Here is a 16,112-nt window from a genome sequence, read left to right as displayed (position 1 = left end):
CGTTAGACTGTCTTCCACTCACGCCCCAACATCGTGCAGCCCACCTCCAGTGGTGTCGCGACTGGCGTGAATGGAGGGACGAATGGAGACGTGTCGTCTTCAGCGATGAGAGTCGCTTCTGCCTTGGTGCCAATGATGGTCGTATGCGTGTTTGGCGCCGTGCAGGTGAGCGCCACAATCAGGACTGCATACGACCGAGGCACACAGGGCCGACACCCGGCATCATGGTGTGGGGAGCGATCTCCTACACTGGCCGTACACCACTGGTGATCGTCGAGGGGACACTGAATAGTGCACGGTACATCCAAACCGTCATCGAACCCATCGTTCTACCATTCCTAGACCGGCAAGGGAACTTGCTGTTCCAACAGGACAATGCACGTCCGCATGTATCCCGTGCCACCCAACGTGCTCTAGAAGGTGTAAGTCAACTACCCTGGCCAGCAAGATCTCCGGATCTGTCCCCCATTGAGCATGTTTGGGACTGGATGAAGCGTCGTCTCACGCGGTCTGCACGTCCAGCACGAACGCTGGTCCAACTGAGGCGCCAGGTGGAAATGGCATGGCAAGCCGTTCCACAGGACTACATCCAGCATCTCTACGATCGTCTCCATGGGAGAATAGCAGCCTGCATTGCTGCGAAAGGTAGATATACACTGTACTAGTGCCGACATTGTGCATGCTCTGTTGCCTGTGTCTATGTGCCTGTGGTTCTGTCAGTGTGATCATGTGATGTATCTGACCCCAGGAATGTGTCAATAAAGTTTCCCCTTCCTGGGACAATGAATTCACGGTGTTCTTATTTCAATTTCCAGGAGTGTAGAACTGTTTCGTTTTTTGAGTCTGGGCACTGTTACTTACCATTTACGAATCCCTGCATCCTGCAGTTACAGCATTATTAAAGTTATAACTTCGAAACAAAATAATGTACCGTAATACGAAGTGCACATTCTAATTTAAATGTTTCAGGCAGACTCATTCTGCAGCCGTGGCTAAGTCCGTTGTCATTTCATATAATCTAACATTTCAACATACAATTTACAAAAAGAGTTATGGAAACCGTCAGTGCCCTATTTGATAACGTGTCTATAATCAGATCGAGATTGCAAAATCATTGTGTAAATAGTTGCAGTTAAACTACAAAATTGATAGATAATAAAGCAATTTGGGATTTTGTGATGTATTGGAAAAGTAGAGACTAGAAATATGACCACAACACACTTATCTTCAATGAAATATACAATGTACCCTATGAAATAGCCTACAATTACCAAAACGGCGTTTCAAAACTAGTTTAATAAATATCAATTCCCTTTTTATACTTTTTTAATACAAGTCAGAATGGACATACGGAAATCAACCGCCACTCCTACTGAACAAGCAGTTCATTTTTCACAGCAGAACTCCACGGCACAGTGGCATTCCAAATACTGGTTGAAGTTACTCCGTTAATCGTACGTGTGTAGTGTGGTGTCACCGCCAGACACCACACTTGCTAGGTGGTAGCTTTAAATCGGCCGCGGTCCATTAGTACATGTCGGACCCGCGTGTCGCCACTTTCAGTGATAGCAGACCGAGCGCCACCACACGGCAGGTCTAGAGAGACTTACTAGCACTCGCCCCAGTTGTACGGACGACGTAGCTAGCGATGCACACTGACGAAGCCTCGCTCATTTGCAGAGCAGATAGTTAGAATAGCCTTCAGCTAAGTCAATGGCTACGACCTAGCAAGGCGCCATTAGCAGTATATTGTCTGAAACTATAGAGTCTCATGTACCAAGGATGGATTAAAGTTAAGTATTCCAGAAGCTACGTACTTTTCTTTATAGCATTCATTACGTATCTTGTTTCAGACCTCACGCCATCCTGCGTGAGCTTATAGTGCGTGCCTTTCGGCTTCCTCTCATTGTGTCTAGGCTGTCTTGTCTAGACACAACATTTTGGCGACGAGGCTTAAAAGATGATTTCGCGTTCGTATTGCTCTAATTTACTTGTGTCGTGGCTTCGCCCCAATCTCCAGATGTACTGTCCGAATTTTATCGCTTGCAGAATCAGCAGACGCAGGCGTTATTGAATGCCCTTGGACAGCTCGTCCAGGGTCAACGTGCACTGCAAACCGATGCGGCCGCCGCCGCTTCATCGCTACTGCAGCCACAACACGCAGTTGCACCCCCATTCCGTAATTTTCATGCGGACGTGGAAACATGGCGGAGTGGTCACGCCAATTTGGATTCCACTTCGCCGCCTACAGAATTCAAGGTAACGAGCGGCAGCCTTTTTTATTGGCCTGTGTAGGTGTGTCCACCTACCGTGTGATAGTGAAATTGTTTCCCCGACGCGACGTAGCAACTCTGTCCTACGAAGAAATTTTGTCAGTGTTAGATGCCTATTTCAAAGAAACAGTAAATGTCGTTGCAAAAAGGTATACGTTCTTTCGTACAAAATGTACGGCCGGTCAGACTAATAGGGAGTGGGTTGCAACATTGTAAGGCCTTACTAGGGATTGTGCTTTTGAGTGTGAATGTGGACTCCCTTATTCAGATACAATGGTGCGTGATACAATTGCACAGAACGTTTCTGATGTTCGTATACGGGAACAGATTTTGAAACTAGTTAATCCCTCCCTTCAACAAGTGATAGACATATTAGATAGGCAAGACACACTTGACTTTGCACAGGAATCGTTTGAACCTTCGCCAGCCGTGTGTCACATTAACCGGCCCGCCGGGCGCGCTGCACGGAACGATAAACAGCCCTCGCGCTCGTCCGCGCAGCTGCCGCCTAGCTCTCCACGTGTGCCGCGTAAGCGAGCAAATGCAGTGAAATCATGCCCCCGGTGTGCGACTAGACATTCGCGTGAACATTGCCCCTCACGCCAAGCTATTTGCTTTTACTGTCATAAGAAAGGACATGTTCAAAGTGTTTGCCAGAAAAAGCTCAGATCAGACAATCACAATGATTCCAGGCCCTTTGCTTCGCGCCGGAATCGAACCAAGAATAATCAGGCTCGTGAACCTTCGCCCATTGACATTCATGTAGTTAATTCCACTCCATCCAGTGTCCCTTTCTCTGACAGTGACTGTGTTCGTCCCACACCCAAAAGTGTGCGTCGACGTCGCCGGAAATCTCGTCCGGTCGCAAGTGCTTCTGTACCAGTATCAGTTCAAATTGCACGAGAAAGTCGCTCTTGTCGTCAGCAGGACAATAAACTTTTTGTAGACTTGGACTTTGAAGGCAAAGTGATACCATTCCAGCTCGATACAGGAGCTGCAGTTTCATTGATCAATCACGACACGTACAAACAACTGGGCAAACCTCCGTTGCGTGCCGCAAATGTTCAGCTCACTAGTTATTCAGGACAGCCTATCCCTGTGTTAGGACAGTGCAGCCTTCTTGCAACATACAAGGGACAAACAAAACTTGTGTCATTTTACGTTCTTCGTTCTTCTTCTGCAGTGAACTTGTTTGGTTTAGATTTATTTCAATTGTTTAACATGTCTATAGTCAATCAGGTCCTATCAGTGAACCAGACTGTGCCTTCCGCCAGTGTTTCTCGTCTATGTGAAGAATTTGCAGACATTTTTGCACCGGGCCTTGGTTGCGCTACGAACTGTGAAACACATTTGGAACTAAACGTAAACGCGCAACTGAAATTTTTCAGAGCGTGCAATGTTCCCCACGCACTGCGTGATGAGGTAGCAAGAACATTACACGATTTGGGATCACAAGGTGTGATTGAATGTGCGCAATGCCTCTTCTCTTTCAGCTCCGCTTCATCGCTTACGCCGTCAAGGTGTTCCGTTTGTCTGGACGACGGAATGCGAACGCGCCTTTCGCCAGTTGAAATCGGCGTTACTTTCTCATACTTGCCTTACGCCATTCGATCCCCAGAAACCCCTTTTTTTTGATGGTAGATGCATCGGATTTCGGGATCGGTGCTGTGCTTGCGCACAAAGATGGATCGCATGATCGCCCTATTGCCTTTGCGTCCAAATTGCTCTCATCTGCGCAAAGAAATTATTCACAGATAGAGAAAGAAGCTTTGGCTCTCGTGTTTGGTGTTACAAAGTTCCATGATTTCTTGTATGGTCGTCACTTTACCATCGTCCGCCCCGGTAGCTGAGTGGTCAGCGTGACAGACTGTCAATCGTAAGGGCGCGGGTTCGATTCCCGGCTGGGTCGGAATTTTTCTCCGCTCAGGGACTGGGTGTTGTGTTGTCCTAATCATCATCATTTCATCCCCATCGACGCGCAGGTCGCCGAAGTGGCGTCAAATCGAAAGACCTGCACCAGGCGAACGGTCTACCCGACGGGAGGCCCTAGCCACACGACATTTCCATTTTTAATTTACCATCATCACGGACCACAAACCTTTGACATCGCTTTTTCATCCGTACAAGCCTGTACCTCCACGTACAGCGCAGAAATTCATTCGCTGGTCTCTTTTCCTCTCGCAGTACCGCTACGATATCTTGTATCGGTCCACTGCTAAGCACGGAAACGCCGATGCGTTGTCCCGTTTGCCTGTTGCTGAGGATAGAGCATTCGATTCCTCCGAACTTGCTTGCATGTTCATTGATGCGGAAACTGATGACGTGGTCGAATCGTTTCCGATTGATTTTCGTCGTGTAGCTACAGCCACGGCTGCTGACCCTGTCCTTGCTACCGTTTTGCGTTTTGTTGCTACGCAATGGCCCTTGTCAAAGTCACGGATCGAGGATCCGTTGGTTCGCCGATTTTTTGCTCACAAGGAGAGACTTTTTGTTCGACGTGGTGTTTTGTTGTTGCGTTCTGATAATTATCAGTCCAGAGTCGTGGTCCCACATTCGTTACAGTCCTCTGTCTTACAGCTTCTTTACCAGGGACATTGGGGTATAGTACGAACGAAACAACTTGCTCGTCAGCACTGTACTTGGTTCGGAATCGATGCTGCGATTGCGAATATGTGCTCTTCTTGCATGGCGTGTGCCGAACAACAATCCGCACCCCTGCGGAAATTCTTTGCATGGCCGCAAGCCACTTCCCTTTGGTAACGCTTGCACATCGATTTTGCTGGTCCGTTCTGGAATGCTCGATGGTTGGTTGTGGTGGATTCCTTCAGTAATTTTCCTTTTGTTGTCCGGATGTCTTCCACGACGTCTTCTGCCACCATCCAAGCGTTGTCTGCTATCTTTTGCATTAAAGGCCTTCCACAGACTATTGTTTCCGACAATGGCCCACAATTCATGTCCGCAGAATTTCAGTCATTCTGCACGGCCAATGGTATTCAACATCTGACATCCGCGCCGTTTTCGCCTCAGTCAAACGGTGCCGCTGAAAGATTGGTCCGGACTTTCAAGTCACAGATGTTGAAGTTGAAAGAGTCGCATTCTCGGGAGGACGCTTTGTTGCTCTTTTTGTCTTCGTATCGCTCTCAGCCCCAAGATGGTCGCTCGCTGGCTGAGTTGCTCCACGGTCGTCCTCATCGAACCTTGATGTCTTTGCTGCATCCGCCGCATCGGGTTCCTGTGCAGCGGCAGACTCCTGCTTTTGCTCCAGGCGACGTTGTATTCTATCGCAACTATCGAGGTTCACGGCGTTGGCTCGCAGGGCGCATTCTTCGCTGCCTCGGCCGCGCTATGTATTTGGTTTTGGGGGCCCCCCACACTTGCTAGGTGGTAGCTTTAAATCGGCCGCGTGTCGCCACTTTCAGTGATAGCAGACCGAGCGCCAACACACGGCAGGTCTAGAGAGACTTACTAGCACTCGCCCCAGTTGTACGGACGACGTAGCTAGCGATGCACACTGACGAAGGCTCGCTCATTTGCAGAGCAGATAGTTAGAATAGCCTTCAGCTAAGGCAATGGCTACGACCTAGCAAGGCGCCATTAGCAGTATATTGTCTGAAACTAAAGAGTCTCATGTACCAAGGATGGATTAAAGTTAAGTATTCCAGAAGCTACGTACTTTTCTTTATAGCATTTATTACGTATCTTGTTTCAGACCTCACGCCATCCTGCGTGAGCTTATAGTGCGTGCCTTTCGGCTTCCTCTCATTGTGTCTAGGCTGTCTTGTCTAGACACAACATGTAGTGTGTGAGATTTGACGTTTTCGGGCGCTAAACAGCATGGTCATCAGCGCCCAAACGCATAGAAACTGGAACACATGCAGTGAAGGGACGAAGACGGACAGCGAACAAGAAGAACGGCTAAAAGACACAGACCTGACGCAGTTCCAAATCCTCACATACAGAGGCAAAACAAGAGGAGAAGAAACGCACTAAAAAGGAAAGGAAACACAAGGAAAAGAGAAATCGAAGGGAAACAAGTAGGTAATCGTGACTGGCGGACCTCTTACCTAAAACTTGGGTGAGCCAGTCACCCAGCAGCACATTAAAATCCTCTCCCTAAAATCCGAGGCAACAAATTGGACAGGACACAAAACCGTAAGACCTTAACCACAGTCGTTGCGTCGTCTTGCAAAATAGAGGGCAAATCCGGTGGCAAGGAAACCACCGCCCTCTGGTCAGACAATATAAGACAGTCAAGTAAAATGTGGCGGACAGTAATCTGGACGCCACAAGCCTGCAGATTGGGGGGGTCCTCCCGCCGGAGTAAAAAACCGTGCGTTAAGGGACTGTGCCCGATGCGGAGGCGAGTGAGGAGAACCTCATCCCGCCTGCATGACTGGTAGGACTTACGCCACAGCCGCGTGGTGGCCTTGACCAGACGCAGCTTATTTTCACCGACTGGCAGCCACTCCTCTTCCCATCGACGCAAAACCCGAAAACGCAAAAGGGAGGTAACAGCATGGAGGGAGACGGCACATTCAACAACGTGAGAGAGGGAACATGCATCTTTGGTAGCCACATCCGCCAGTTCGTTTCCCCTAATACCCACATGCCCCGGCACCCAGCAGAAATAAACCTCCTTCCCCTGCCGTTGCAGGTGGAGTAGGGCATCATGGATGTTCTGGACGACCGTATCCACTGGGTACAAGTGTTGCATGGTCTGAAAGACACTCAGGGAGTCAGAACAGATGAGAAACTTGAGACTGGGAACACATCTCATCCGCTTCAATGCCCGCAAGATCGCAAACAATTCGGCATCAAAGATGGTAAACGCCGCAGGGAACCGAAGCTTGACGACTGGATCAGGGAAAACTACAGCACAACCAAGAGAGTGCCCCTGTTTAAAACCATCCATAAATACTGGTACATGGTCGGGATGCTGGTTTAAAATATCGTAAAATAAGGAGGTAAAAACAAACGCAGGAGTGCAGCTCCTCCGGTACTCTGACAAGTCTAAAAGGACGCTGTGCCTCTGGAGCAACCAGGGAGGCAGGCAGGTAAAACCCTGGAGTTGGGGTGCCACACGCTCCACACCAAGGGACTCTAGCAAATGCTTGGCACGAATCCCAAATGGTCTCGTTGCCCTGGGACGACTGGAAAAGAGACATTCCATAGGCGGTCGGGCAACAGTAGGGTATGCAGGGGAGGTAGGACAGGCAAGGAATTGACACACCCGTCGCACCATGAGGAGTTTCCGCCGGAATGCGAGCGGCGGTTCCCCTGCCTCAGCACACAGGCTGGGGATGGGACTGGTACGGAAGTCACCAGTGGCCAGCCTGATACCCTCATGGTTTACTGCGTCAAGAATCTTCAGATACGAAGGCCTCGGTGACCCATACACGGTGCATCCATAGTCAAGACGCGACCGGACGAAAGCCCTATAAAACTGCAGCAGACACGCCCGATCTGCTCCCCGGGACCGATGGCTCAGACACTTCAAAATATTCAGTGCCTTCAGGGCCCGCACCTTGAGGTCTTTAAGGTGCGGCAACCACTACAACTTGGAATGAAAAGTGAGGCCCAGGTACTTCACAGTGTCGCTAAAAGGAAGAATGGTGTCCCTCAGACGCAAATCAGGGGAGGTAAAAAGACGTCGAGAACGATTAAAATGAACACACACAGATTTGTCTGCAGAAAAGGTGAAACCCGTCTTCGCAGTCCATGCCTCTAATCGCTTTATCGTAAGCTGAAACTGCTGACTAGCAGTGACAAGACCGGAGGAAGAACAGAAAACAGCAAAATCGTCCACAAACATGGAGCACTGGGCAGGACTCCGGATAGTGGACGTGATACTGTTAATGGCGACGGCAAAGAGGGTGACACTTAAAACGCTTCCCTGAGGAACACCATTCTGTGTGTAGCGAGGTCGGAGCGAGCGACAGACTGCAGGCGATATCGCCAGCGATCCGTCACTCAGGCGTAGAGTCGTTAAGAACGGAATCATTAGTTCTCTATATATGAAACAGATAAACTTATCTTTATTCTTCAAACGATTTCAACGAACATACAGAAGTAGGTAACCTATATCTTTTTGATGCAAACATGAAAAACCTTATGGTCTAAGTTCTGGAGGATTTTATCGTTCCGATCGCGCTCATAACGAGGAAGTCTTCGAAGATTCTGGCGTATAACTGCAACGGGCCCGATATGTGCTCGTGTCGAGAACGCGCTGGCTACGCAGACGAGCTGGTGTGTTCCAGCGCACAGGGCGGCGGCTGGCGGCTCACTTGAGGGTGTGCCAGAGCGAGATGACGGTGCGGGGCGAGGCGAGCATGGCCAGCCAGTGGTCGCGGCTCTTCTTGGTGGTGACGGCGCGCCCCAGCGCCAGCTTGCCCAGGCAGCGGTCCTTGGGGCCGTGGCCGGCGCGCGACTTCTCCTCGCCGCCCGCGCCCCTGTCCGGGCACCGCGTGCACACCAGCACCAGGAACGTCGCCGACTCCAGCTGGCTCGGCGCCACGTCGAACGTCAGCGTCTCGTTGAACTCGGGATTCTCTGAGGCGTGCCGGAAAGTCGTCTTCTTGCGCCGCAGTGAACGCCCCGTGGACATGTTCAGCTGGATGACGCGGACGAAGGGATCTGTGAACCGGACACGTGAGTGTTACTTCAAGCAATTTACTTCAAATGAGAAATAATCTGTCAGTATATTAACATCCGTATCGCTAATCTTAAACCAAATTACGTACAAATTCCTCACACAGTTCTCTCGCAGAAAATGATCAATAGCGTTGTGTTTGAAAAAAAAATGGTTCAAATGGCTCTGAGCACTATGGGACTTAACATCTATGGCCATCAGTCCCCTAGAACTTAGAACTACTTAAACCTAACTAACCTTAGGACAGCACACAACACCCAGCCATCACGAGGCAGAGAAAATCCCTGACCCCGCCGGGAATCAAACCCGGGAACCCGGGCGTGGGAAGCGAGAACGCTACCGCACGACCACGAGATGCGGGCGTTGTGTTTGAAAACGACTAGAACTGTTCGAACAGTTTACGTCACAGTTCGGGAACTCTCGAATTCGGTTCGACCTTCCGATTAGCCCGTGGTTGGCACTATTTCCACGACTAATCTTAGCGTCTTTAATGCACTATGGATTTTAACGGTAAAAATAACTGTGGAACTCGGACTAAAATATGTTCTAAGATGCAGACCATATGTAACAAGGACAACTAGCAAATAAATAAGAGATTTCAATCTTGACTCTGTCCAATTCTCGAGCTTCGCTCGTCCCGCGGTCTAGTGACGTCTGACGGTACCGTGTGAAAGACTGGCCTTGTAATTTATTCTCGCGATAGCAAAAACAGTTTATCGCGCGAGTCAAATCTCGTGTGCTTGTTCGAAGGGGCTCGAAACTGTATCGAACGCTTCGGCGTATCGCGAAACCTAGAGCCTATTCGAAAGCAAGTATTGTTTGCCCAAACTAAAACGAATAAAATTTACTGATTTACTACAAAACAGCTGACGATACTGTGGATGATGATGTTGCTATCTTCCAAGTCCTAGGAGGTCAGCCCCCACTACAGTCTGATTTAATTTATTTGCGCCTGACGTTAATCGTCCAGAGTTGCGACTGCTGTGAAAGTTGTTACTGTCTAACAGCTGAAGACAGGCTACCACCTCTAGCGTCAAGAAAGCCATTCATCACTTAATTTTATTTGTGCCATTAGTGTAACGTCTGTTTTTAATTCTGTTTCTATTTAATTTATGTAGAATATTAATTACATTTTTCCGTCCCAAGAGTCAGTACGATACCAAGAGACCTGATTAATTATAAAATAAATGTAAACAAACCCAGAAGCCATGAATGAAATGGCATCTAAAATGCCTTTATGAAAAAATACTCTCAAAATTTCTTATAATTGCAGCTTAGTCCACTGACTGCAAGAGAATGTGAAGTTTATCATCCGTAAGAAGCATATATTACTGTTTCCGACTGCTCTTATGATTGACACTTCCTTTACGTGGAACAGTTTTGCACTAAATCTAAAGATTTGCTCAACGTTCCACTTTTCTCGTCTTTCCAATTCACAAATACATGTTTAATAAGATTGCCTCTTCAGAAATATTGAAAATATTACTGTTTTTGTCGTTTTATTATCATGTCTGTGTGGCAGTTACAGTGGCTTACCTGGTACCGTATATAATGTACGCACTGCATTCTAGACCAGTTTCCTACATTCTGCATACATAAACTGGTTTGTTTCGAAGTATAGTGAACAAAAGACACACGATGTCTTTCTATAAGTCATCATATTTTCTACTTTTTACTATCTACTAAGAGTCATTTTTTTTCTTGCAGCTTCCGTGAGGCGCGGGTTTTTATATATAACGTCCATGATCAGAAGCACTCTCTTGTAGGTATGTTGGTAGTAATGCTTTATGTTGTAGACGGTCTTTGCATTTCGCATACCAAGCAATGGAGGTGTCGCGAAAACACCAGTGCGGCCAAACGAAATTCTGTGTTCGTTAAAGCCATACAGCCACTGAAACTTTCGAAAAGGTACAGAAAGCGTACGCTGAAGTTGCACTACCTGGTACAGCAGCGTTTAGGTGGTTGTTGGACTTCAAAGAAGGCCGACTTGTCCCTGTTAACTAAAAAGGGCCTAATGTTACGGCTTCTACTGTGACTTAAGTTCAAATGGCTCTAAGCACTATGGGACTTAACATCTGAGGTCAGCAGTCCCCTAGACTTAGAACTACTTAAACCTAACTAATCTAAGGACATCACACACATCCATGCCCGAGGCAGGATTTGAACGTGCGACCATAGCAGCAGCGCGGTTCCAGACAGAAGCGTCTAGAATCGCTCGGCCACAGCGGCCGGCGTGACTGAAGTCAGCCGGCCGAAGTGGCCGTGCGGTTAAAGGCGCTGCAGTCTGGAACCGCAAGACCGCTACGGTCGCAGGTTCGAATCCTGCCTCGGGCATTAGTTAGCTTTAACTAGTTCTAAGTTCTAGGGGACTAATGACCTCAGCAGTTGAGTCCCATAGTGCTCAGAGCCATTTGAACCAACCATTTTGACTGAAGTCAACATCAACATAGCTATTGTTATTGTCCGTGTGGATTGGTGGACAACATTACATAACCTCAATGAAATGTTCAGAATTTCATGTGGCAGTGTTTTTACTAAGAAGAGCAGTCATCTCCATGCGGCACGTGTTTGTGCCTGTACAGTACCACGTCTGTTGACTCCCAAACAAAAGACTGTGTGAATGGAGATAAACCGTTGGGTAAGGCATCTGTTTGCTGATGGAGGAGATGCGTTTCTGGAATCGACTATCAACTATGATGAGTCATGGCTGCATCACTATGATCGTGAAGGAAAACTGCCCAACACAGTGCTAAGTTCGCCAATACCGAAAAGGCGAAAGTTGTTCCATCTGCAGGGATAGTGATTGAGATGTTTTTTTTTTTTTTTTTTTTTTTTTTTTTTTTTTTTTTTTTTTTTTCCCTCATGGAATGATATACCAGCATGCAGTTCCACTCACACTACCACTACAGCAGCATACTGCACGTCAGTATTGGCTAAACTGAGGAAGTACGTTCCGAGGAAACGATCAGAAATTTCTCAGACTGGATGGCGACTTCATCACAAAGATGCACGGCCTCACGTCGCAAATCAAGGCATGCAGTTTCTGGTTCAATTCAGCATTACCTGCGTACCACAGTCGCCTTGCAGCCCCAGTCTTCCACCCTGCGATTTTCTTTATTCTCATAACAAAACACAAAGCTCCAGGGCATTTGATTTGGGAACTATGAAGCAGTGTTTAAAAAAAGTGAGGTTATTCTCAAGAACTTACAAAGAATGGCCTCGAGAACTGGAAGACACACAGTACATTCAAGTAGGAGGGGAACACTGAAAAAGCTCATGTAAACATTGATATGGAGTAATGAAAAGGATCAATCTCACTCAGTCTATGTTGATCACCCCTCGTATTTCCTGTACTTAAAAAGAAACATTCTTCAGCCAATGTCTGTAGGTTACAAGAAAGTCTTGACCAAAGTGACTTGTAATGTGCTGTTTCATGCCTGTTGTGATCTTTAGGAACCGTATAGGATGCCAAACTTGGTGTCTTGTTTTGTTAAAGAGACCGGATTATACGCATCATAGAAACCTTAAAATATGCCAGCAAATATGCATGAAAAATGCTTAAAAATGCATGAAAAGTGTCGTAATATGCAAGCTCAAATAATAAAAATGCGTGGTAGTTACTGTGTGCATTATCATCTCAAAGTCGAACCTGTGCACATAAGTTACGAAGAAGAGCGCCGGCCACGCGAAAAATCGGTACATTTAGAACGCTGATATCATTTTCTGACTACTTTCTGGTAGACGTTAGGAAGGGGGCCTTTCTGGGATTATTTATTAAAAGTCTGCAAAATGGGGACGCATGCCGTGTTTCAAGAATTGTTCCTTCTTTGCTATTGTCGGTAACAAGCGGATGCGATGCGAGTGAGTCGCAGCCAAACTATAGATAAAAATGGTTCAAATGGCTCTGAGCACTATGGGACTTAACTTCTGAGGTCATCAGTCCCCGAGAACTTAGAACTACTTAAACCTAACTAACCTAAGGACATCACACGCATCCATGCCCGAGGCAGGAGTCGAACATGCGACCGTAGCGGTTGCACGGTTCCAGACTGTAGTGCCTAGAACCGCTCGGCCACTACGGTCGGCAACTATCGATATGTACAGGACCAACGCAGAGGGCACGCTCAAGAACTCCGTAGTATTTTATTTAAAAAAACAAATACCATTGGACCAAAACATCATTTAAAAGTTATTTTACATTTTTCTGCTATACTAAACATAAATGACCAAGTACTGTGCCAAATGTTCGGTAGTAAGATTGTGTCTTCCATCACTCGAAAAATTTTTGTAAGCAGCAGAAGAGGGCTGTTCTACATCAACTTGGCAGTATTTGAATTTGGGTGCTATGTTGGCATTTATCGTTTCTGGTAAAAGTTCACCAATTCCATTAATAAAACTATCAATTTGGCACAAGGGTTCAAAGCCTGGGTTATTGTTTAAAATGTTTTCAAACTTTTCTTTAAGTTTTATTGGGAATACCCACGGCAATGAGGAATTCACTAGAATAATGTTATTCATTAACTGAAAAGCTTCATTCAACGCCAAACCTTGAGTATCAACTTTTTTAATACTTGCAGGTATATGGGAAAAATGAGTGCTTATCACAGCAATGTCTTTTTTTAATACCGGAATCATTAAAAGCTTCCTTGCACTGGCAAATTATCAAAGCCTCTGCACTATCGAAGTTGTTTACTACCCGTCTAATGGCCTCGAAATGTTCATTGTAAAACAACACATCTTTGATCCACGTACACCAACGAGTGACCACAGCTTCTGGAGGTAAAGGCACATTTGCTATGAAACTTCCTGGCAGATTAAATCTGTGTGCCGGACCGAGACTCGAACTCGGGACCTTTGCCTTTCGCGGGCAAGTGCTCTACCGACTGAGCTACCCAAGCACGACTCACGCCCCGTCCTCACAGCTTTACTTCTGCCAGTACCTCGTCTCCTACCTTCCAAACTTACAGAAGCTCTCCTGCGAACCTTGCAGAACTAGCACTCCTGAAAGAAAGGATATTGCGGAGACATGGCTTAGCCACAGCCTGGGGGATGTTTCTAGAATGAAATTTTTGCTCTACAGCGGAGTGTGCGCTGATATGTAACTTCCTGGCAGATTAAAACTTTGTGCCGGACCGAGACTCGAACTCGGGACCTTTGCCTTTCGCGGGTACCTGCTCTACCGAAACTGAGCTACCCAAGCACGACTCACGCCCCGTCCTCACGGCTTTACTTCTGCCAGTACCTCGTCTCCTACCTTCCAAACTTCTTTACTTCTGCCAGTACCTCGTCTCCTACCTTCTAAACTTGTTTGGAAGGTAGGAGACGAGGTAATGGCAGAAGTAAAGCTGTGAGGACGGAGCGTGAGTCGTGCTTTGGTAGCTCAGTCGGTAGAGCACTTGCCCGCGAAAGGCAAAGGTCCCGAGTTCGGTTCTTGGTCCGGCACACAGTTTTAATCTGCCAGGAAGTTTCATATCAGCGCACACTCCGCTGTGGAGTGAAAATTTCATTCTAGGCACATTTGCTAGCTTTTCTTTGTAGGTCTTGATGCGAGCAGGAGCCTTTAGAAACAGTTTATTTACATTCACGAAGGTGGAACGTACTTCTTCAGCAAGGCGATGTACTCCATGAGCAAAGCACGTTACATGAATGAAATTGGGATAAAATGCTCTGAGAGTTTTTTCCTACTGTGATCATACAGGGAGCAGCATCAGAAATAAACATATACACCCTTTCATCTGCAGAAGATCCTGGCATATTTTTTCTAATACCCTCGTTCACAAATATGGCGATCGTAGAATGATTTACTTTTTCAAGTTCTTTACAGGCCGCTAAATAGCAAGAAGAAGGCTCTTCTAAAGCACCAACAATTTAATTTGCAATGTAACGCCCACAAGCGTCTGTAGTTTTGTCAACTGAAATCCAGATAATGCTGTCCTTGAGTTCACTGCGTATTTCTTCCAGAACGTTACGTAAATTGTCGGTACGTAATTTTTACCCCATATTGATTCATTTGGTATATTTTGATTTACGCAATATTTGCGCAGGAAGCCTTTGAGGATATGGATCGTAAAATTGTGAAGAAGGATATTGCTTGTAATGAATGCTTCACATAGATCCATTTTAAACCGACCTTTTTTGGTTACAGTGAACTCATGGTGTGTCGTGGGCCGATCACGCTCTTTTTAAAATAACTGAAAAGCCACGATCGCTTCAGTATCGTTTACTAGATGACCGGTTCCAGCACTCTGAAGGTGCCATCATCGGATCTGAAACGTGGATTAACAGTTATAAAACCATATGCACATCATGGCACATGAGATAGACCATCTGATAAAAATCATTGTTACAACCAGTAAAAAAATAATAAAAAACTGCTCTCATGGTCGTTCTTTCCATAAAATACAAAACTGAAGTCACCAGATGAAACTACCACTGCTCGCCTAACACACGGTGATGATGCCGACCGGTGTTAGGCGAGCAGTGGTAGTTTCATCTGGTGACTTCAGTTTTATATTTTATGGAAAGAACGACCATGAGAGCAGTTTTTTATTATTTTTTTACTGGTTGTAACAATGATTTTTATCAGATGGTCTACCTCATGTGCCATGATGTCCTTATGGTTTTATAAATGTTAATCCTCGTTTCAGATCCGATGATGGCACCTTCAGAGTGCTGGAATCGGTCATCTAGTAAACGATATTGAAGCGATCGTGGCTTTTCAATTATTTTTTGGTTACTTTTGGACAAATCCCTGCTAGTGCAACTTGGTGTTGTCAGAAGTTGTCGTGGTCCTTATATGAACACTTGCCTTGACATGATGGTCTACTTGAATCTTTTTTTGCACGAAACATTTTTCTCGCAAACTTGACAATATAAAACAATTCCGTCGTATGTTAATGTTCCATGATGGTCAGCTATCCACGAAACGACGTTTCTTTTTTCGGGCGGTATGGCGCACAACACGTTACACACTACACGTCTTAAACACGTTCTATGGCGTACAAGTAAATAGGAAGCTAAACTGAAACAATGGACGTGCGACTAAAAGCGGTTCTACGCGTTCAGTCCGGAACCGCGCGACTGCTACGGTCGCAGGTTTGAATCCTGCTTCGGGCATGAATGTGTGTGATGTCCTTAGGTTAGTTAGGTTTAAGTAGTTCTAAGTTCTAGGGGACTGATGACCACAGATG

At 46.5% G+C, this 16,112-nt stretch overlaps 1 protein-coding gene across 2 annotated transcripts in view; it reads right to left on the bottom strand.

Moving 5' to 3' along the window:
- Nucleotides 1–8,286: 8,286 nt before the first annotated feature.
- LOC126419261 (synaptotagmin-5-like) overlaps nt 8,287–16,112 on the bottom strand; it is a 216,470-nt gene continuing 208,644 nt past the window's right edge. For both annotated transcript variants that reach the window (XM_050086418.1, XM_050086419.1), the window contains exon 9: nt 8,287–8,906. In XM_050086418.1, the coding sequence (XP_049942375.1) occupies nt 8,554–8,906 (353 nt within the window). In that variant the 3' untranslated portion in view covers nt 8,287–8,553. The remainder of the gene's footprint in view (nt 8,907–16,112) is intronic.

The sequence above is a fragment of the Schistocerca serialis genome, chromosome 9 (genome assembly GCF_023864345.2).
Source record: "Schistocerca serialis cubense isolate TAMUIC-IGC-003099 chromosome 9, iqSchSeri2.2, whole genome shotgun sequence".
Taxonomy (NCBI): Eukaryota; Metazoa; Arthropoda; class Insecta; order Orthoptera; family Acrididae; genus Schistocerca; species Schistocerca serialis.
The sequence above is the reverse complement of the archived record's forward strand: the minus strand, read 5'-3'. Positions and strand labels throughout refer to the sequence as shown.